This window comes from Bos mutus, chromosome 25, assembly GCF_027580195.1.
Source record: "Bos mutus isolate GX-2022 chromosome 25, NWIPB_WYAK_1.1, whole genome shotgun sequence".
NCBI classification, from domain to species: Eukaryota; Metazoa; Chordata; class Mammalia; order Artiodactyla; family Bovidae; genus Bos; species Bos mutus.
In genome coordinates this window covers 22538069-22560705 of record NC_091641.1, presented here as the reverse complement: position 1 = coordinate 22560705, position 22637 = coordinate 22538069, and the positions used below count along the sequence as shown (strand labels likewise).

At 37.8% G+C, this 22637-nt stretch overlaps 1 protein-coding gene across 1 annotated transcript in view; it reads left to right on the top strand.

The window, feature by feature from the left end:
* LOC102266332 (phospholipid-transporting ATPase ABCA3-like) overlaps positions 1–22637 on the top strand; it is a 199851-nt gene that overhangs the window by 24458 nt on the left and 152756 nt on the right. The window contains exons 5-7 of the mRNA XM_070362574.1: positions 1813–2069; positions 6005–6115; positions 6885–7002. Of these exons, the coding sequence (XP_070218675.1) occupies positions 1813–2069; positions 6005–6115; positions 6885–7002 (486 nt within the window). The remainder of the gene's footprint in view (positions 1–1812; positions 2070–6004; positions 6116–6884; positions 7003–22637) is intronic.

The window sequence follows — 22637 nt, the reverse complement described above, 5'->3', positions numbered from 1 at the left end:
AGAAAAACATCTACTTATTGACTATGCTAAAGCTTTTGACTGTATGCATCACAATAAATTGTGGAAAATTCTTGAAGAGATTGTTATACCAGACCACCTTATCTGCCTCCTGTGAAACCTATATGCAAGTCAAGAAGCAGCATTTAGAATCGGACATGGAACTACAGACTGGTTCCAAATTGGAAAAGGAGTACATCAAAGCTGTATACTGTCACCCTGCTTATTTAACTTACGTGCAGAGTACATCATGCAAAATTCCAGGCTGGATGAAGCACAAGCTAGAATCAAGATTGCTGGGAGAAATACCAGTAACTTTAGATATGCAGGTGACGCCACCCTTATCTTGATGAATGTGAAAGTGCAGAGTGAAAGCTGGCTAAAAACTCAACATTTTAAAAACTAAGATCGTGACATCCGGTCCCATCACTTCATTGTATATAGATGGGGAAACAATGGAAACAGTGACAGACTTTATTTTCTTGGGCTCCGAAATCACTGAAAATGGTGACTGCAGCCATGAAATTAAAAGACACTTCTTAATAGAAAAGCTATGACCAACCTAGACAGCTTATTAAAAAACAGAGACATCACTTTGCTGACTAAAGTCCGTCTAGTCAAAGCTATGGCTTTTCCAGTAGTTATGTATGGATCTGAGAGTTGGACCATAAAGGTAACTGAGCACCAAAGAATTGATGCTTTTGAGCCATGGTGCTGGAGAAGACTTTTGAGAATCCCTTGGACTGGAAGGAGATCCAACCAGTCTATCCTAAATGACATCAACCCTGAATGTTCATTGGAAGTTATGTGGAAGCTGAAGCTCCAGTACTTTGGCCACTTGATGCAAAGAGCTGACTTATTTGAAAAGACCCTGATGCTGGGAAAGATTGAAGGCAGGTGGAGAAGGGGACAACAGAGGACAAGATGGTTGGATGGCATCACCAAATCATTGGGTATCAGTTTGAGCAAGCTCTGGGAGATGGTTAAGGACAGGAAAGCCTGGCATGCTGCAATCTATGGTGTCACAAAGAGTCGGACCTGACTGAGCGACTGAACAACTACAAAATACATAGAATAGATAAACAACAAGAGTTTACTGTATATGGAATTATATTCAATTTCTTATACTAACCTCTAGTCGAATATAATCTGAAAAAATGTACCTGAGTTACTATGCTGTACACTTGACACTATCACATTATTGTAAATCAACTATACTTCAGTTTTTAAAAAAGCAGTTTGAGTCTATCCCAAGTGTAATTATTTTTTGTTAGTCTCACCTATTTTACCAATGCATAAGGCTCTAGATTTGTAAGTTAAAAGCACATTCCAAGTAGAAAAAATAAGTAAAAGAAAAGCAAGTTACTTCCTAAACTGCCTTTTAGCTTTATGGATAACTTGGTTTCAGTGAAACAATTTTCCTTGGGGTCCAAACTGTATTACTCACTATATATATCTGTCACTCTGACTTTCACATCTTATTTTACATTTCCAAGTCTTCATCTCACCAGTGTTTAATTAAAGCTGCATTTTTTGTAAATATGAATTACATTTACCAAGTCTACCACTTTTATTAAATATATTTAATTTTTAGAAGATGTGAATTAGATTCCTCTGAAGAAGTAACGCTTGTTTCTGTGTGAGCGCTATAATAGGTTCTCAGAGCTATTATGTTCAGTTGGCCCTGATGCAACACCAAGTTTACGTTCTATATGTGATAAGCTATGACTGACTTGAATTACCTTGCTTTTTGCATGTGTCTGATTAGACGTTCCTTAGCATGTTTTACTTGATGATGTTTATTTTATCACATAGGGTACATCAGAGAAGGATTCCTGGCTATACAGCATGCCTTAGATAAGGCCATCATTCTATATCATGAGAGCAGTGCTAGACAGTTGTTTGATGATATCAGCATCCTTGTACAAAGATTTCCATATCCAGCTTATCCTGATGACGGATTACTTTTGCTCACTGGTAGTTTCCTTCCTCTGATGTTCATACTCATGTTCTCTCCAACTGTACTTTCCATCATTCGATCTATTGTATGGGAAAAGGAAAAAAGATTGAAGGTAATCCAAATTATTTTCTTACAAAGTTTCTTTAAAGGATTTTTAAGCATGTAGAGTTCTGTTACACAGAGGGTTGGATTATTTCTGCATGTTGCATCCCATAGAAGCAGATTATATCCCAGTAACAACTACAGACCAGGAAGAGTGAATACCGAGCTAGCTGATTTCCAGAAGCAAAGTGTGTGAAGCAGCCAAAAGGTAAAAGTAAAACCTGATGGCAAGAAGGGACACGGTAAAAGTTCACTAGAGGAATTTGATGTTAGAATTTGAAATTAGAGTAACAATTTCAAACAACTCAGGTCCTAGCTAATCTAATATGAAGCATCACACTATAGGCCTATTTACCTTCATATATGCTCCCCTAGCTAACATGTCTGATTTTCAATAAAGGATTGTAAGCCACACCAAAAATTAAGAAAAAAGTGTTTCAAAGAGACAAATCTGTAATCAAAATCAGACTCAGATAAATCAAAGTTGTTAGAAAGCCCAGACAAGTTTTAAATTCAGTTCAGTCACTCAGTCGTGTTAGACTCCTTGTGACCCCATGGACTGCAGCACGCCAGACTCCCCTGTCTATCACCAACTCCCGGAGTTTACTCAAACTCATCAAGTCAGTGATGACATCCAACCATCTCATCCCTTTTGCCATTCTCCTCCCGCCTTCAATCTTTCCCAGCATCAGGGAGCTATCCAGTGAGGCAGTTCTTTGCATCAGGTGGCCAAAAGTATTGGAGTTTCAGCTTCAGCATCAGTCCTTCCAATGAATATTCAGGACTGATTTTCTTTAGGATGGACTGGTTGGATTTCCTTGCAGTCCAAGGGACTCTCAAGAATCTTCTCCAACACCACAATTCAAAAGCACCAATTCTTCGGCATTCAGCTTTCTTTATACTCCAACTCTCACATCCATACATGACTACTGGAAAAACCATAGCTTTGACTAGATGGATCTTGTTGGCAATACAAGGTCTCTACTTTTTAATATACTGTATAGGTTGGTCATAACTTTCCTTCCAAGGAGTAAGCCTCTTTTAATTTCATGGCTGCAATCACCATCAGAAGCAATTTTGGAGCCCCAAAAAATAAAGTCAGCCACTGTTTCCACTGTTTCCCCATCTGTTTGCCGTGAAGTGAAGGGAATGAATGCCATGATCTTCATTTTTTGAATGTTGAGCTTTAAGCCAACTTTTTCACTCTCCTCTTTCACTTTCATCAAGAGGCTCTTTAGTCCCTCTTCACTTTCTGCCATAAGGGTGGTGTCATCTGCATATCTGAGAATACTGATTTTTCTCCCAGCAATCTTGATTCCAGCTTGTGTTTCATCCAGCCCAGCGTTTCTCATGATGTCCTCTACAGATAAGTTAAATAAGCAGGGTGACAATATACAACCTTGATGTACTCCTTTTCCTATTTGGAACCAGTCTGTTATTCCATGTCCAGTTCTAACTGTTGCTTCCTGACCTGCATATAGATTTCTCAAGAGGCAGGTCAGAGGGTCTGGTATTCCCATCTCTTTCAGAATTTTCCACTCTTCTCCAGTAGCATATTTAGCACCTACCAACCTGGGGAGTTCATCTTTCAGTGTCTTATCTTTTTGCCTTTTCAAAGTGTTCATGGGGTTCTCAAGTCTGAAGTGGCTTGCCATTCCCTTCTCTAGTAGACCACGTTTTGTCAAAACTCTCCACCATGACCCATCCGTCTTGGGTGGCCCTACGTGGCATGGCTCATAGTTTCATTGAGTTAGACAAGACTGTGGTCCATGTGATCAGTCTGATTAGTTTTCTGTGATTGTGGTTTTCATTCTGTCTTCCCTTTGATGGATAAATGTTAAGAGGCTTATGGAAACTTCCTGATGGGAGAGACTGACTGAGTGGGAAACTGGGTCTTGTTCTGATGGGTGAGGCAATGCTCAGTAAATCTTTAGTCCAATTTCCTGTTGATGGCTGGGGCTGTGTTCCCTCCCTGTTGTTTGGCCTGAGGCCAAACTATGGTGAAGGTAATGAAGATAATTGAAGGACCTCCTTCAAAAGGTCCTGTGCAGCACTGGGGCATTCAGTGCCCCCGGTCCTGCCGCAGTCCACTGCTGACCCATGCTTCACAGTTTAAATTATTGTGATTAATAATTTAAGACACTAAAGGAAAAGGTGATGGTGTCCAGGATCCTTAAGACCATCCCTATTTTCTGAAATTCACTTGAAGGATTCATGGGACTCAGCATGTAGATATGCTAACAGCTAAGGTTTATTTTAATGGTAGAGTAAGTGTAGGTGATAGCTGAATCATAAGAGAAAATGACACAGGCAAAGCCTAGAGGAATTAACCTGCAGGCTTCCGCAAGTAATTTCACAAGAGGTCACCCAGGGCATACTCTTGCACCAGTGATGAAAATCCAGCAACATATTTGTGGTGTTCTTGTCCAGAGAAATCCATTAGAAATCCATTAGCATCCAAGGTTTTGATTGGCATGCTGGTTATATTTATAAACACCTTTGGCCTACCACATACCAAAATTTCAAACTCCTAGACAGCAGGTATTCAACATACACCATATTATTTGTCTAAATGGTTTAGGCATGGTCAGCCACACTTATCATTTAGAAAATGTTTTATATCAGTGAAGGGAGTGGTTTATCAGCCAAATTTCCATATACCAACCAAAGGCCAATCTTGCAAACAGCCTTCTAAAAATAGTAGTGTCAAGCTTTCTCTTTTCAGCATGATAGATAACATGCAGGATCAGATAGGTAATGCTATCAGAAACAGCTGAGCACTGATAAATTGATGCTTTTGAACTGTGGTGTTGGAGAAGACTCTTGAGAGTCCCTTGGACTGCAAGGAGATCCAACCAGTCCATCCTAAAGGAAATCAGTCCTGAATGTTCATTGGAAGGACTGATGTTGAACCTGAAATTCCAGTACTTTGTCCACCTGATGCGAAGAACTCACTCATTTGAAAAGCCCCTGATGCTGGGAAAGATTGAAGGTGGGAGAAGCGGACAACAGAGGATGGCATCACCGACTCAATGGACATGAGTTTGAGTCAACTCTGGAAGTTGGTGATGGACAGGGAGGCCTGGTATGCTGCAGTCCATGGGGTCGCAAGGAGTCTGACACGACTGAGCAACTGAACTGAACTGAACTGATCGGAAACAGCAAGCTATAAGGAGTCAAATGGAATTGCTAGAAATTAAAACAAGCATACTGACAAAAATGGAGAATGCCTTTGACAGACTCATAAGTAGACTTGACCTTCACGAGGAAAGAATCAAAAATTGAATACAAGAAAGTTGAAATTACACAAACTTAAGCGCAAAAAGAAAACATTATGTAAAGATCCAGAAGAAAACATTGAAAAGCTATAGGACACTGTCAATGATATAGTGTGTATATAATTGGAATTCAAAAAGAAGATGTGAAAATAGAGTTAAAGAAATAATGGCAGAGACTTTTACAAAATTAATGGTAGACATCAAACCACAGTTCCAAAAAGCTCAGAGACAAACTAGAGGGAAGGAAAAGACTCATTGCCTACAAAGAACAAATATAAGAAGTACTGCTGACTTCTAATTTACAATTGAATTTTTTTAAAAAGAAACCATAACACATTTAAGGATGTGGATATAATGGAAAAGAGATCTTAATCTCGATATTTCAAAGTTTAATTTTAAATGCTCTCCACTTTGGTTTAATACTAGGTGTAATGTTGACAAAAGATTTCTGAACTCAAGAGAAAAATATTTGAATGTCATTACTGCCCTTACTAACTGCATGTGTAATCAACACACACGACTTTCTGAGCCTTGATTTTTTTCACTCATAAAATGAAGATATTATCCATTTAAATATGTTTTTATGAGAATTCAGTTTTTAAATGTATGTGAAATGTTATGAATTGCTGATATATTTAATATTTGATTTGTTTTGAATTTCTTACAGGAGTACCAGCTTACAATTGGACTTAAAAGTTGGATGATCTGGGCTGCGTATTTCTTCACATTCTTCTTTTTTTATATCTTTATTGTCTCTATGATATGTGTGTTACTCTTTGCCAAGGCAAGTGTTAGTTTCATGCTGCCCAATAGAAATGAGTCATACATGTACTATTAGGATTTTAGTAGCTACTAGAAATTTTAAAAAGGAAAAGGTGAAATTATTTTAATAATGTGTATTATTTAGCCAATATACACAAAATATTATTTCAGTATGCAACCCATTTTAAAATTGAGATATTTTACATTCTTTTCTGTACTAAAACTTATAACTCCAGTGTATATTTCATATTTAGAGCACATCTCAATTTGTACACTGTATTTTCATTAGAAATACTTCATCTGTATTTGACGCTGCTTTATCTTTCGAGTTTAAGTTAAAAATAACTAAAATTCAATGACAATAAAAAGTCAGCTCCTCAGTCACACTAGCTACATTTCAAGTGCTTAATGTTTCAAGTGTTTAATAGCTACATGCCATATATGGCTGTTACATCTAACATTTTAGTTCCAGTGGATTGCAACCGGCTGCAACTATGCTTTAAGAAGGAGAAAGCTTCAGTCATAGTATGGACTGATCAGTCTCAGGTTTTCAAAAGAATGAAAAATGGCTTTTATGGAAATTCAGAGACTTTCAAATCTCTGAGAAAAACATTAATCCTTCTGTAAGAAATAAGTTAATTAGTTAACTTGGCATCTCATTGAGTTTCAGTCACTGGGCAGTGTGATCTGTTTCTTTAGGGTCATAGTTTTCTCCCTCTTCCCTTGTGTTTATATGGTACTACTTATTGCATATTTTACATGATGTCATAATTGTTTTATTGTAGATTTTCAATGATCCAGTCTTCTACTACAGTGACTATAGTTTCATTTTTGTCTTTCTTATGTGTTATGCCATTGCTTCAATATTCTTTGGCTTTATGGTTAGCACATTCTTCAATAAAGGTGAGTCTAAGACTTCTCCTGTAATAGAATTACCATTTTAATTGACCAAAATAAGGCCATATTTGGGAGCTCCATGTAGCTATCTCACATACAGTCTTGGCATACATTCTAACATAGAAGATGAATTGCACATGAAATGATTTGACATAGAGGTAGAGGGTGCACAGCACCCCACTCCAGTACTCTTGCCTGGAAAATCCCATGGACGAAGGAGCCTGATGGGCTGCAGTCCATGGGGTCGCAAAGAGTTGGACACAACTGAGCAACTTCCCTTTCACTTTTCACTTTCATGCATTGGAGAAGGAAATGGCAACCTACTCCAGTGTTCTTGCCTGGAGAATCCCAGGGACAGGGGAGCCTGTTGGGCTGCTGTCTATGGGGTCGCACAGAGTCGGACACGACTGAAGCGACTTAGCAGCAGCAGCAGCAGCAGCAGAGGGTGCACTGAAATTTAATCCTGCCCAATGCATGTATAAAAACAGTATATAAAATAAGATTGTTACCAGATGGAACTTAGGATAAATTAAACAGTGCTTCCTGCAGAAGTTGATTTCAAATCACTTCCAAAAGCAAATCAAGGGAAGGAGGTATTCATTCTTTCATTTATTCAGCATGTCCTTTGTGTACTTACCGTGTGGTAAGACACTGTATCACATACATAGACAAAGAAAAATTGATTCTTTGTGAAAGCCCACATGAGAAAGATATATATCATCAGATAACCCCAGATTGGCCTACTACAGATCTTATAGAAATAATTTTCTATTGACAATTTTTAATAACTTCCCCCCAAATTAAGGAATATTTCTTTTTTATACCACACCTATTAAGCATTATTCCTCCTGTATTTTCTGTATTGAACAAGTATAGTCCCTATTAAATAATTTTAGTATATAAATATATTTTTGCAGTAAGACTTTTAAGTATCAAAGTATAACCTTTAATCACCTCAGCTCAGTTCAGTTGCTCAGTCATGTCCAACTCTTTGCAGGCCCATGGACTGCAGCATGCCAGGCCTCCCTGTCTATCACCAACTCCCGGAGTTTACCCAAACTCATGTCCATTGAGTTGGTGATGCCATCCAACCATCTCAACCTCTGTCATCCCCTTTTTCTCCTGCTTTCAATCTTTCCCAGCATCGAGGTCTTTTCAAATGAGTCCGCTCTTTGCATCAGGTGGCCACAGTTCAAAAGCATCAATTTTTCGGCACTCAGCTTTCTTTATACTTCAACTCTCACATCCATATGTGACTACTGGAAAAATCATAGCCTTGACTAGAAGGACCTTTGTTGGCAAAGTAATGTCTCTGCTTTTGAATATGCTGTCTAGGTTGGTCATAACTTTCCTTCCAAGGAATAAGCCTCTTTTAAGTTCATGGCTGCAGTCACCATCTGCAGTGATTTTGGAGCCCCAAAAAATAAAGTCTGCCCCTGGTTCCCCATCTATTTGCCATGAAGTGATGGGACCAGATGCCATGGTTTTAGTTTTCTGAATGTTGAGCTTTAAGCCAACTTTTTCACTCTCCTCTTTCACTTTCATCAAGAGCCTCTTCAGTTCTTCACTTTCTGCCATAAGGGTGGTATCATCTGCATATCTGAGGTTATTGATATTTCTCCCAGCAATCTTGATTCCAGCTTGTGTTTCATCCAGCCCAGCGTTTCTCATGATGTCCTCTGCAGATAAGTTAAATAAGCAGGGTGACAATATACAACCTTGACATACTCCTTTTCCTATTTGGAACCAGTCTGTTATTCCATGTCCAGTTCTAACTGTTGCTTCCTGACCTGCTGCTGCTGCTGCTAAGTCACTTCAGTCATGTCCAACTCTGTGCAACCCCATAGACGGCAGCCCACCAGGCTCCCCCATCCCTGGGATTCTCCAGGCAAGAACACTGGAGTGGGTTGCCATTTCCTTCTCCAATGCATGAAAGTGAAAAGTGAAAGTGACGTTGCTCAGTCAGGTCTGACTCTTAGCGACCCCATGGACTGTAGCCTACCAGGCTCCTCTGTCCATGGGATTTTCCAGGCAAGAGTACTGGAGTGGGTGCCATTGCCTTCCTGACCTGCATATTATCACAAATATCACAAATATCAGCTGATTGGTTTTCACAATTCACAATTAGTATTTGGAATTGTGCTGAAAGGAATTAACATAGCAGGCCTGAAACTCATTTCCTTAGAAAGCCTTCCTACAAAGGTTGGCCTTTGCTTGGCATCTAAGAACTTAAATTTTTAGAAGATTCTCCCCATTCTCTAAATAGTAAGAGTGGCTCATGGTTCCTAAAGTGCTTGTGCAAGCAGTTTTTATACTAATCACAGGCTTTCTTTCTGGGAGTCTTGAGTCTTGATATATGTTATGTACACCTGTGTGACAAGCTCCCCACAAAAACCTTAGTCCCTCAATCCCTAATGAATATCTGGCCAACAGTATTTTATATATGTTGTCCTTGCTAGAGGAATCAAGTATAACCTGTGTGATTTCACTGAGAGAAAACTCTTGTAAACCTGTGCCTGTTTCCATCTGCACTTTGCCCCATGCTCCTTTTCCCTTCAATGATTGGGCTTTGTATCTGTACATTGTTATTATAGCATCATTATTTATTCACCATAACTCTTGAGTATGACTATATGCTATATCCTTGAATTGTCCTAGAAAGTGACTTAATCCAGAGGTGGTCTTGAGGACCTAAATAAAACAATTAACAAAATTGTGGATAAAGAAAAGTAGTATGTTGAGCTAAAGCAGAAAGTGATGTGTTGAAAATCAAAATAAGATTGTCAGATAAGAGTCAGTGTATTTATAAAAACTTAAGAAAAAGGACTTTTATTTCTGGTGGTATAATAGACTAAATAATTAGAATGACTCTTCCATCTAGAACAATTAAAATATTAGTTAATATTTTTAAACTTATTTTTCAGTTCAGTTCAGTTGCTCAGTCATGTCCAATTCTTTGTGACCCCATGGACTGCAGCACACCAGGCTTCCCTGTCCATCACCAACTCCCAGAGTTGACTCAAACTCATGTCCATTGAGTCGATGATGCCATCCTCTGTTGTCCCCTTCTCCTCTTACCTTCAGTCTTTCCCAGCATCAGGGTCTTTTCAAATGAGTCAGTTCTTCGCATCAGGTGGCCAAAGTATTGGAGTTTCAGCTTCAGTCTTTCCAATGAATATTCAGAACTGATTTCCTTTAGGAATGACTGGTTTGACTGTGCATTATTGACTGCCCCAAAGCCTTTGACTGTGTGGATCACACCAAACTCTGGTAAATTCTTAAAGAGATGGGACTAACAGACCACCTTACCTGCCTCCTGAGAAATCTGCATGCAGGTCAAGAAGCAACAGTTAGAACTGGACATGGAACAACAGACTGGTTCCAAATGGGGAAAGGCGTACATCAAGGCTGTATATTGTCACCCTACTTAGTTAACTTATATGCAGAATGCATCATGCAAAATGCCAGGCTGGATGAAGCACAAACTAAAATCAAGATTGCCAGGAGAAATATCAATAACCTCAGATACGCAGATGACACCACCTTTATGGCAGACAGTGAAGAAGTACTAAAGAGCCTCTTGTTGAAAGTAAAAGAGGAGAGTGAAAAAAACTGACTTAAAACTTAACATTCAGAAAACTAAGATTATGGCATCTGGTCCCATCACTTCATGGTAAATAGATGGAGAAACAATGGAAACAGTGACAGATTTTATTTTGGGGGGCTCCAAAATCACTGCAGATGGTGACTGCCATCATGAAATTGAAAGATACTTGCTCTTTGGAAGAAAAGCTATGACAAACCTAGACAGCATATTAAAAAGCAGAGACATTACTTTGACAACAAAGGTCCATCTCATCAAGGCTATGGTTTTTCCAGTAGTCATGTATGAATGTGAGAGTTGGACTGTAAAGAAAGCTGAACACTGAAGAGTTGATGCTTCTGGACTGTGGTGTTGGATAAGACTCTTGAGAGTCCCTTGGACTGCAAGGAGATCAAACTTATTTTTAATTCAGCTCAAGTTCTCCTCAAAAGTAAAAATCTCAGCTACCACAATGAACAAGAATAAAAAGTCCCTGAAAGTTATAAAGAAGAAGAAAGGCTGCTTAGAAACCTTGAAACTTGAGGAACTGACTTGACCTTTACTTCCTTGGGATTTCTTACTGCTACTCATGTATCTTTGAAAAAGCACTTCAGAAGTGTCTAGTCTATAACTAACAACATACAAAAAGTTCCAAACAAAGCCTGTTTTCCCACACCAAAAGACTAGGAAGTTGGTGCCCTAACAATAGAAAAGATTTTGGCAATACTTGCCCTATTCCAGCCCAACACTAAGTGAAAAACCACTGCACCTCCATATTCATGGCTGAGTCAGAGTCAAGAAAGAAGTTGATCCTCCATCTCAATCCCATCTTGCCAGAGTCAGGCACTATTCAATTAATAATTCCCTTGCCAGTTTACTGCCATCAGTGTCCAGTAGTGAATTGAGTCTCCATCCACATACAGTATCAATAATACTTAACCTATAGTACAAATCAGTTATAATAAGCATCCTTGCCGTCAGCTAATCTTCCACATCTACCCAACAGCAATAAGAAACTGAACAAGTGTGCAAAACTAGTCAACACTCCTTCCACATCTCCCATCATGTAGCATCAGTGAAGCCCAGAAGAGAGCTAAGCTTCCTCTATCAGAGGTTAAAAGGTGGTATGAGTCAGTGCCCCACTTTCATAAAGGTGTTAGCAAGGCCAGAGAGAGATCTGAACTTCCACCTCATCTGTCTGCAGTGAGGCAGTGTATATCAGTGCCGTGCCCAGGAAAGTGTCAGCAGGAAAGAGAAACAGCCACATCCATCTGACTTTTGTGTGCTGCCTGCTTTTTTAAAAAGATTAGGATTCATAGTCTCATTTTACCTAAAATGCTTAGGACATGATAGAAAATCACTCATACAAAGAACCAGGAAAATCACAGTATTAATGAGAAATGACATTCATGGCAAAAGACACAGCACTAAGGTGAAGCAGGTATTATAATTGTAGGCAAGCAATATAAGCAGCCATCGCAAAAAATGGCTTCAGCAAGAAATTATGAAAACAAATGGGAAAATAGAAATCTCAGCAAAGAAATAGAAATTATTTAAAAAACAAATGGATATCATAGAAAAATATAATAGCAAGTTTAAAGCATAAGTAGAATAAAGATAAGATAGAATAAGTTAAATTGAAGACAGATTCAGTAGAATCACATTCTGAATAAAGAGAAAATACACTGAAAAATATATAGAATCTCAAGGACATGTAGGACAATAACCACATATCTAACACTTATTTGTATAAATGGAGTTTCAAAAGAAGAGTAGGAAAAATGTGGGACTGAAAAAGTTTTCAAAATAAAAAAGTATTCAAATAAATAATGGCTGAAATTTTATCAAGTCTGGTGAAAGACAGACTTATACTGTCTCAAGGACCTAGGTAATGCCAAATTGGATAAACTTGAAGAAATTCATGCCAAGACACATCATAATGAAACTTCTGAAAACTAAAGACCATGAAAAAAAACCTAACAAGCAGACAGAAAAAATAATGCATTATTTATAGAAGATTGTCAATTTGAATAACCACATTTCTCATCTAAACTAGAAGGAAGCAGCATGTTTTTCCAAGTGCTGAAGAAAAGAAATGCCAACTGTGAACTCTATCCAGGAAAACTATCCTCCAGGAATAAATAGGAAATAAATCCTTAGAAGGAGGAAGACAAAGATTTATTGTTTACAAAATTACCATTAAAGAATGGCTAAAGGAAGTTTCCTGAGCAGAAAGGAGGTAACAGAAATCTCTGAACTCCACAAAGAACATGGAAATGGGTAAAAATAGGTATAAGTATAATATACTGTTCTACTTCTCCAGTGTTTATTAGATCAAATTTGATAGATGAAGCAAAATTATAACATCATCCATCCAATTTGGTGTTCAATTTAAGTAAAGAAAATAGTTAAAGACAGTTAAAAGAGTTTTAAAGTGAATATCCCTGCTTATTTAACTTATGTGCAGGGTATATCATGTGAAATGCCAGGCTGGATGAAGCACAAGCTGGAATCAAGATTTTCAGGAGAAATATCAATAACCTCACATATACAGATGACACCACCCTATGGCAGAAAGTGAAGAAGAACTAAGGAGCCTTTTGATGAAGGTGGAAAAGGAGAGTGAAAAAGCGGGCTTAAAACTCAACATTCAAAAAGCGAAGATTATGGCATCCGGTCCCATCACTTCATGGCAAATAGATGGGGAAACAATGGAAACAGTGACAAACTTTATTTTGCGGGGCTCCAAAATCACTGCAGATAGTGACTGCAGCCATGAAATTAAAAGAGGCTTGCTCTTTGGAAGTAAAGCTATGACCAACCTAGAGAGCATATTAAAAAGCAGAGACATTACTTTCCTGACAAAGGTCCATCTAGTCAGGGCTATGGTTTTTCCAGTAGTCACGTATGGTTGTGAGAGTTGGAGTATAAAGAAAGCTGAGGGCCGAAGAATTGATGCTTTTGAACTGTAGTGTTGGAGGAGAATCTTGAGAGTCGCTTGGACTGCAAAGAAATCAAACCAGTCAATCCTAAAGGAAATCATTCCTGAATATTCATTGGAAGGACTGATGCTGAAGCTGAAACTCCAATACTTTGGCCACCTGATGCAAAGAACTGACTCATTTGAAAAGATCCTGATGCTGGGAAAGATTGAAGGTGGGAGAAGCAGGGCAGGACAGCGGAGAAGATGGTTGAATGGCATCACTGTCTCAATGGACATGAGTCTGAGCAAGCTCCAGGAGTTGGTGATGGACAGAGAAGCCTAGCATTCTGAAGTCCATGGGGTCACAAAGAGTCATATACGACTGAGCGACTGAACTGAACTGAGTGTAAAGAAGCCTAAGTGGAAGTAGGATTTATGTAACTTAGAATGGTAAAATGCAGAATTTGGAGTTCTGTGAAGGACTGCTGGCAGCCACCAGGAGCTAGAAGAGGTAAGGAGTGCCATCTTCCCTAGAGTCTTAAGAATGTGTGTAGTCCTGCTGACACCATGCTCTTCTGCATATCTGCATTCCGGGCCTTTATTACTAGGTCTCTATTGAGGGCCTTTGGCTGAGGTCTCTGCAGATACCTCTACAGAGACTTCTTTGATGTGTGAAATCTGGAAGACACTTTTATTCACTCTGACTTAGCACTCAGAACTTTTCTACTCCTAGTCTTCCAGTAGCCTTTCATAAGCCATAAAACTTAAGAAGCCTTTTGTTCAGGGCTCCCTCAACAGTTAGTTGAATAAGCCCCCTCTCCTACCACATCTGTGATGATGCATGTGACGCTGAACCACTGTTTCAATCCATGGAGAAAATGGAATGAGAAAGTTTGTGCTTTCTCCAGTTTTAGGTTTTTGCATATACTATTGCAGTAAGTGATTAAAGGCTTCACTGTTTGGTTTCTTGCTTTAATTGACTCCTACTCCTACACCTGGTATTCACTGACTAGCCACAGGTAAGTAGATGAGAGCAATTTTGTTTTACTGCATTAGCCCCTCTTACAAGCTATTTCAGCTCAGTGACATGAGAGATAACCTCAGCCCATGACTTGTCCCTGAAGGAGGGCTAGGGTAAGAGAAAGTGGGACAAACATGTTACATTCCCGGCCATTTCCTGTTACCTGAAGAACTAGTTTCTCTCTTGCAACACGTGGAGTGCTGAAAGAACTGGAACAGAACAGAGGCCTGGAGCAGTTAGAAATGAAGAAAAAAGATGAGCAGTTTCCTGTGATCCACATGACTCTCTGAGAGTTAGAGAACGCACAGAACTGAACGTACAGAACTGAAGGCACAGGCTCCTCCCCAAGAAGGGCAAGAGGAGTTGAGAATAGCTACAATTCCTCTGCCTTTCAGAACAGTCCCTGAGGGGCTTGTTTCGGCCCATACAAGGAGCACTGCAGAAGTTGACACAGTCCTGGTGAACAGGGCAGCTAAGAACAAAAGAACTGGGGCAGGCAGCATCCTACAACCAGAACAGATCTGCAAGATTTAGGGAAGGTGTAGAACTGAGGGTTTTTCTCCAGGAGGAAGAGAATCTAGTGGATTGTGGCTCCAACATCTCTAGCCTTCCAGGGCACAGTGCAAGGGTCTGGTTTCTGTCTTGCTTCATGTGGAGCACTGACTAAACTGTCATAGACAGTAGAGGCAGTGAAAGAATATGAGCTACTTAAGGGAAATATATATATATACACTGGACATGGGGCAGCTAAGAACAAATGCCCAGAATCTAACTGGATTGAATGGTAGTCTTTCACAGTCAGAGCAGGTCCTTAAAGACAGAGAAGTAGCAGTTTCTTAAAATGTGCATACACTAATGGAAAGCAACGAAGAACAGGAAGAACCATGAAAACATGACAAAGTAACACACAAACTCACATGAGAGACACACACGCAAATAAATATTTAGTAACCTACCATGAAAAAGTGTCTTAACTGCCTGGGGTGAAACTCAAAATAGTTATTTTAAACTCAGTAAGTTACAAAAGGACAAAAATATAAGTTAATTCAGGAAAATTATACATAAACTGAGAATGCCAACAGGAATGGATTTTTAAGAAGAGCCAAATAGAAATTTTTAGTCAAAGAGTTTAATAATTGAACTGAAATGTTTGCTAAGATGATTCAAAAACTGGGTTTATCAAGCAGAAGAAATTATCAGCAAATTTCAATATAGGACATTTGAAATTATCAAGTTAGAAGTTCAAAAAGAAAAAAAGTGAAAGTCTAAGAGATTAAAGGGCACATAAAAATGAATATATATATATATATACATATATAATGAGAACCTCAGAAGGAGAAAAGAAGGAAATAGAAAATTTATTGAATGAAATGCGGTAACAATTTTTCTGATCTAGAGAGGTAAGTGAACATCCAGACTCATGAATCCTCAAAATAAACACCAGACATGATGAAACAAAAGAAGTCTACATTGTCTCAATGTCTCAATTACAATCAAATGGTCAGAACTAAAAGAAAAACATACAGTTTTGAAAGCAGGAAGAGAAAAAGGAATGATCATGTCTAAGGAACTCCTTGTAAACAGAAACCATGAAAGCCAGGAAGGAATGAGATGATATATTTGAAGTGCTAAAAGAAAACTGCCAACTAAGAATGCTATCCTGAGCAAAACTGTACTTTAAAATTGAAGCAATAGACAAAATTGGAGGGAATTTATCACCACTATATCTGCATTATAAGAAATTCTACAGGGTCTTCTTTAAGTTGAAACAGAAGGATGATAAAGAGTGCGAAGCCTGTGAAAGCACAGGCTCACTGATAAAGGCAAATGTCTAGACAAATACAGTATTGTAATATTGTAATGATAGTAAAGAAATCCTTTTTAATTGTACTGTAAAAGTTAAAGTATTAAGAATAAAAATTTTTTAATTCTTGATATATAACAATATAAAAGATGGAATTAACAAACTTTGAGAGGGGAGAATTGAAAGTATAGACTTATGCACTTGAAATTGTTATTGGTGTAAATGAGATAGTTATAAGATAATGCTAAGTAAAATCTAAAATATATATGGACAAAAAAGAGAGACAAAGCATCTCACTACAAAAGATCAACAAATCACAAAGGAAGATAAAGAGAGTAAAAGACACAAAGAATGACAGATCAGACAGAAACAAGTAGCAAGATGGGAATTGTAGTCCTTGTCTGTCCATAATAACTAAACCATAAATGGATTAAATGTGCCAATCAGAAACCAAAGAATGGACACACACAAAAAAAAAAAGATACAATGATTTATTGTCTACCAAGACTTACTTTAGAATCAAAGGCACACTTAGGTTCACAATGAAGGGATGCAAATATACATTCCATAAAAAATATTGACAAAAAAGTAGAGATGGTAGCTACACTTAGAACATAAAAATAGATTTTTAAGTCAAAAATTCACAAGGAACAAAGAAGGACATTACATAATGACAAAAAGTTCAATGCATCAAGAAGATATAACTATTATATATGCACCAACCATCAGAATACCTAAGTATATAAAGCATATATTGAAATACCTGAAGGGAGAAATAGCAATACAGTTGGAGGAGGAAACTTAAATATCCCCACTTTCAAAAATGGATAGATCATCTAGAGAGAAAAATCAGTAAGGAAACAAGATTTGAGCACCATTGACCAAATGAATGTAACAGACATAAGCAGTACATTTCACCCAATAACAGAATATAGCCTTCTGAAGTGTACATGGAGTATAGTCCAGAGCCTAACACATTAGGTCAGAAAACAAGCCATTAAAAACTTAAGAAGATTGAAATTCCAATTACTTTTCAATCACAATGGAATAAAACTAAAAAAAAAAAAAAAAAAAGATGGAAAAACTTAAAATGTGTGAATTTTAAAGAACACAGCCAGCTTTTGGTCAAAGGAGTTGAAACAAGAAAATATCTTCAGGAAAACGAAAACAAATAGAATCATACCAAAACTTTTAGGATGCAGGAAAAGCAGGACTGAGAGAAAGTTTATAACAATAAACATTCATTTTAAAAGATAAGAAAGGTCAAACAGATAACCTAATTTTACACATAGTATTTGGAATTTCTAGTCAAACAAATGGGCAAGAAAAAGAAGTAAAAGATATCCAGATAAAAAGTGAAAATATATATGTTTGCACCCCACTCCAGTATTCTTGCCTGGAAAATCCCATGGACGGAGGAGCCTGGTAGGCTGCAGTCCATGGGGTCGCTAAGAGTCGGACACGACTGAGCGACTTCACTTTCACTTTTCACTTTCATGCATTGGAGAAGGAAATGGCAACCCACTCCAGTATTCTTGCCTGGAGAGTCCCACAGACGGGGGAGTCTGGTGGGCTGCCGTCTGTGGGGTCGCACAGAGTCGGACACGACTGACGTGACTTAGCAGCAGCAGCAGCAGCATATATGGAAAATCCTAAAGACTCCACACACACACAGTTGCTACTAATAAATTCATTGTCAAGCAGAGAGCCTACACAGACATTTCTCCAAAGAAGACAGACAGATGGCTAATAAACACATGAAAATATGTTCAATATCACGCAGTATAAGAGAAATACAAACCAAAATCACAATGAAGTATCATCTCACACCAATCAGAATGGCTGTCATCAAAAAGTCAACAATAAATGCTGAGAGGATGTACAGAAAAGGGAACCCTATTAAAGTGTTGGTGGGAATGCAAATTGATATAACCACTATGGAGAACAGTATGGAGATGCCTTTAAAATCTAGGAATAAAACTACCATATAACACAGAAATCCCACTACTAGGCATATACCCTGAGGAAGCTAGAATTTGAAAGACACATGTATCCCTCCAAAAGTCACTGTGGACAGTGACTGCAGTCATGAAATTAAAAGATGCTTGCTCCTTGGAAGAAAAGCTATGACAAACCTAGAGAGCATATTAAAAAGCAGAGACATCACTTTGCCAACAAAGTTCCAGATAGCCAAAGCTATGGGTTTTCCAGTTGTCAGGTACAGATGTGAGAGTTGGACCATAATGCTGGCTGAGCACCAAAGGATTGATGCTTTCAAACTGTTGCTGGAGAAAACTCTTGAGAGTCCCTTGGACAGCACGGAGATCAAACAAGTCAATCCTAAAGGAAGTTAACCCTGGATATTCATTAGAAGAATTGATGCTGAAGCTGAAGCTCCAATACTTTGGTCACTTGTTCTAAAGAGCCAACTCATTGGAAAAGACCCTGATGCTGGGAAAGATTGAGGGCAGGAGAAGAAGTGGGCAATAGAGGATGAGATTGTTGGATGGCATCATCGACTCAATGGAAATGAGTTTGAGCAAACTCTGGGAGATAGTGAAGGACAGGGAAGCCTGTGGGGTCACAAAGAGTTGGACACAAGTGAGTGAACAACAATAAAACCTCAGTGTTCATTGCAGCACTATTTACAACAGCTAGGACATGGAAGCAACCTAGATGTCCATCAGCAGATGAATGGATAAAGAAGTTGTGGTATATATAAACAATGGAATATTACTCAGCTATAAAAAGGAACACATATGAGGCAGTTCTAATGAGGTGGATGAACCTAGAGCCTGTTATACAGAGGCAAGTAAGTCAGAAAAAGAAAGACAAATACCATATGTTAACACATATCTGTGGAATCCAGAAAGATGTACTAAGGACCCTATGTGCAGGGCAGCAAAGGAGACACAGGCATAAAGAACAGACTTTTGGATTCAGTGGGAGAAGGAGTAGGTGGGATGATTTGAGAGAATAGCATTAAAACATATTCATTACTGTATGTAAAATAGACACTGGGAGTTTGATGTATGACAGAGGGCAACCAAAGCTAGTGCTCTGTGACAACCTGGAGGGATGGATTAAGGAGGGAGGTGGGTACAGAATGGAGGGGACAAATGTATGCCTATGGCTGATTCATATTAATGTAAGGCAAAAACCATCACAGTATTGTAAATAACTATCCTCCAATTTAAATAAATTTTAAAAAATAAATTCACTAAAGTAACTGATATGAAAATCAATTATATTTTTATATATTAACAATGAACTACTCAAAAAAAAGAAATTAAGGAAATCTTCCCTCTTACAATAGCATCAAAAAGAATAAAATAAACCAAGGAGGTGAAAGACTTGTTCACTTGAAACATTGACCAGAAATTAAAGCAAATACAAATAAAGGGAAAGATACCCTGTGCTTAGGATTGAAAGTCTTCGTGCTTTTTCTTTGTCTTGTGTGTTTTTTTTTAATATTTTAATTTTATTAGTGTATAGTTTATTTGCAATATTGTGTTTCAGGTGTACAGCAAAGTAATTGTTATGCATATTAATATATGTATACCCACTCTCTGTAAGAATCTTTTCTCAGGTTATCACAGAATATTGAATAGAGTTCCCTGTGCTATACAAGACATCGTTGTTGGTTATCTATCTTGTGTATAGAGTGTGTGTTCGTTCATCCCAAGTTCCTGATTTATGCCTCACCCTAACCTTCTCCCTTGGTAGCCATAGCTTCATATTCTAACTCTGTAAGTCACTTCTGCTTTGCAAGTAACTTCATCAGTCCCATTTTTCTAAGTTCCACATGTAAGTGTTTATTTTTCCTACTATTTTTCAATTCTCTATTTTATTTATTTCTGCCATAATCTTTATTATTAACATTTCCTTCTTTATTCTAGCTTTCTATTTTTTATTGATAGTTTCCAATTTTGTTTGTTTGTTTGTTTTTGTCAAGTTTCTTAAGTTGTGAAGTTAATTTATTGATTGGAGATCCTACCTCTTTTTCAAAGTAAGCAGTTATAGCTATAATTTTGCCCCTTAGTACTGCTTTTAATTCATTTAATGTTATGTTTTCATTTTCATTCATCTCTATATACCTTTTAATTTCTCTTGCTATTTCTTTTTTGTCCATTGATTGTTCAGGAGTGTACTGTTGAACTTCCACAAAATTGTAAATTTTTCCATTTTCTTTTCAGTATTCTAGTCCTGTTGTAGTTGAAGAAGATTGTTTATATGACATTTATCTTAACTCAAAAGTTTTGTGATTTGATTTGTGGCCTAACATATGCTCTATCCTGAAGACTGTCCTGTGTGCACTTGGCTAAAAGACGCACTACTGTATTCCTTGGGAGCCTATAGTAAAGAATACATTTTCTTGCCTTTTTCCCATTTTTGAAAACAGTCAACATTCCTTGGCTTATGAACTCTTTTGGCAATTCCATCATTCCAATTCTACTTTGATTATCACATAATCTTCTCTGACTCAGACTCTCCTGCATTCCTCTTTTTAAGTTGAGGTATAGTTGATACAGTAATACTAGCTTTAATAATTGTACATGAATTTACTTTTACTGGAGATCTTTGCTTGTTCATATAGCCTCAACTATATTTCTTTCAACCTGAAAGACCCCAGGACAGGTAATTTTTCTTTATTTGTTACTCATTTCTCCTTCATCTTAAAAGAACAGTTTGAAGCATTAAGAATTCTTGGTTTTTACTGATTTTTTTCCTTGAGAAATCTGAATATATTCACCCACAGCCTCCTGACCTTCAAACTTTCTGTTTAGAAATTCTTCCAATAATCATATGAGGATCTTTGCATATGATCCTCTTCTCTTGCTCCTTTCCAAATTCTTTGTCTTTAGATTTTAACAATTTGATTATAATGTGCTCAGTGTCAGTCTTCTGCAGGTCGTGCTATTTAGAGTTTGTTAAGCTTCTTGATAAGCTTCTTGAATCATTATATTTGTTTTCATCAAGTTTGGGAAAATTTCATCCACTATTGCTTCAAATAAGTTCTCCTTTATTCTGTCTTCTCTTTCATGCGCTCTGACAGTGGTTATGTTGGTCCACTTAATGTTATCCCACAGATCCCTACACTGTTTGCTTTTCTTCAATCTTATTACTTTAAATTACTCAAAACTGAACTTTCCAATTGTATAGTTTTAAAGTTCACTGAGTCTCCTGCCTGTGAAAATTCAATTTTGAAACACTCTACTGAATAGTCATTGCTTTTATTGTATTATTCAGCTTCAGAATTTCTTTATTCCTTCCTATGTTTTTCACCTCTTTATTGATACTTTGTTTTGCTCATATATAATTTTCTTGAGTTTATCCTCATCTTTCTTTAGCTGTGTGAGCATCTTAGAACATTTGTCTAAATCTGTTGATCTAGAAAGTCCACCATCTGGTCTTTCTTGGGGATAACTGCTGTTTATTTATTTTCTCCTTACTTGTTTCTCTGTATTCCTTGTCAATTTTTTCAAAACTTGACATTTAAATTTAAATTTCATAATGTGGTAATCTGGAACTCAGATTCAATTATCACAACTGTTAGGTTGGCTATTACCAAGATTACAAAATATAGCATGTGTTGGTGAGGATGTGGAGAATAAAGAACTTTAATGGCACCCCACTCCAGTACTCTTGCCTGGAAAATCCCATGGATGGAGGAGCCTGGTAGGCTGCAGTCAATGGGGTCGCTAAGAGTCAGACACGACTGAGCGACTTCACTTTCACTTTTCTCTTTCATGCATTGGAGAAGGAAACGGCAACCCACTCCAGTGTTCTTGCCTAGAGAATCCCAGGGACGGTGGAGCCTGGTGGGCTGCCGTCTATGGGGTCGCACAGAGTCGGACACGACTGAAGTGACTTAGCATAGCATAGCATAGCATATATACAGTTGGTGGAATATACATTGTTGTAGCCACTCTGTAGAACATTTTGAGGTTTCTTAAAAAATTACAAATAGCATTACCATAAGATACAGCAATCCCACTTCTAGGTATACATCCAAAGGAATTGAAATTACTTCTCAAAGAGATATCTGTACCCCCATTACAGCATTATTTAAAATAACCAAGACATGGAAGCAACCTAGTTATACCTCAAGAGATAGATTTTTATTTAGTTTTAACTTTTTTTGGTGTTGACGTTTAACTGATTAACAGGCTTCCTTGATGGCTCAGATGGTAAATAATCTACCTACAATGCAGGAGATGTAAGAGACTCGGGTTAGATTGCTGGGTTGGGAAGATGCCCCTGGAGAAGGAAATGGCAACCCACTTCAGTATTCTTGCCTGGAGAATTC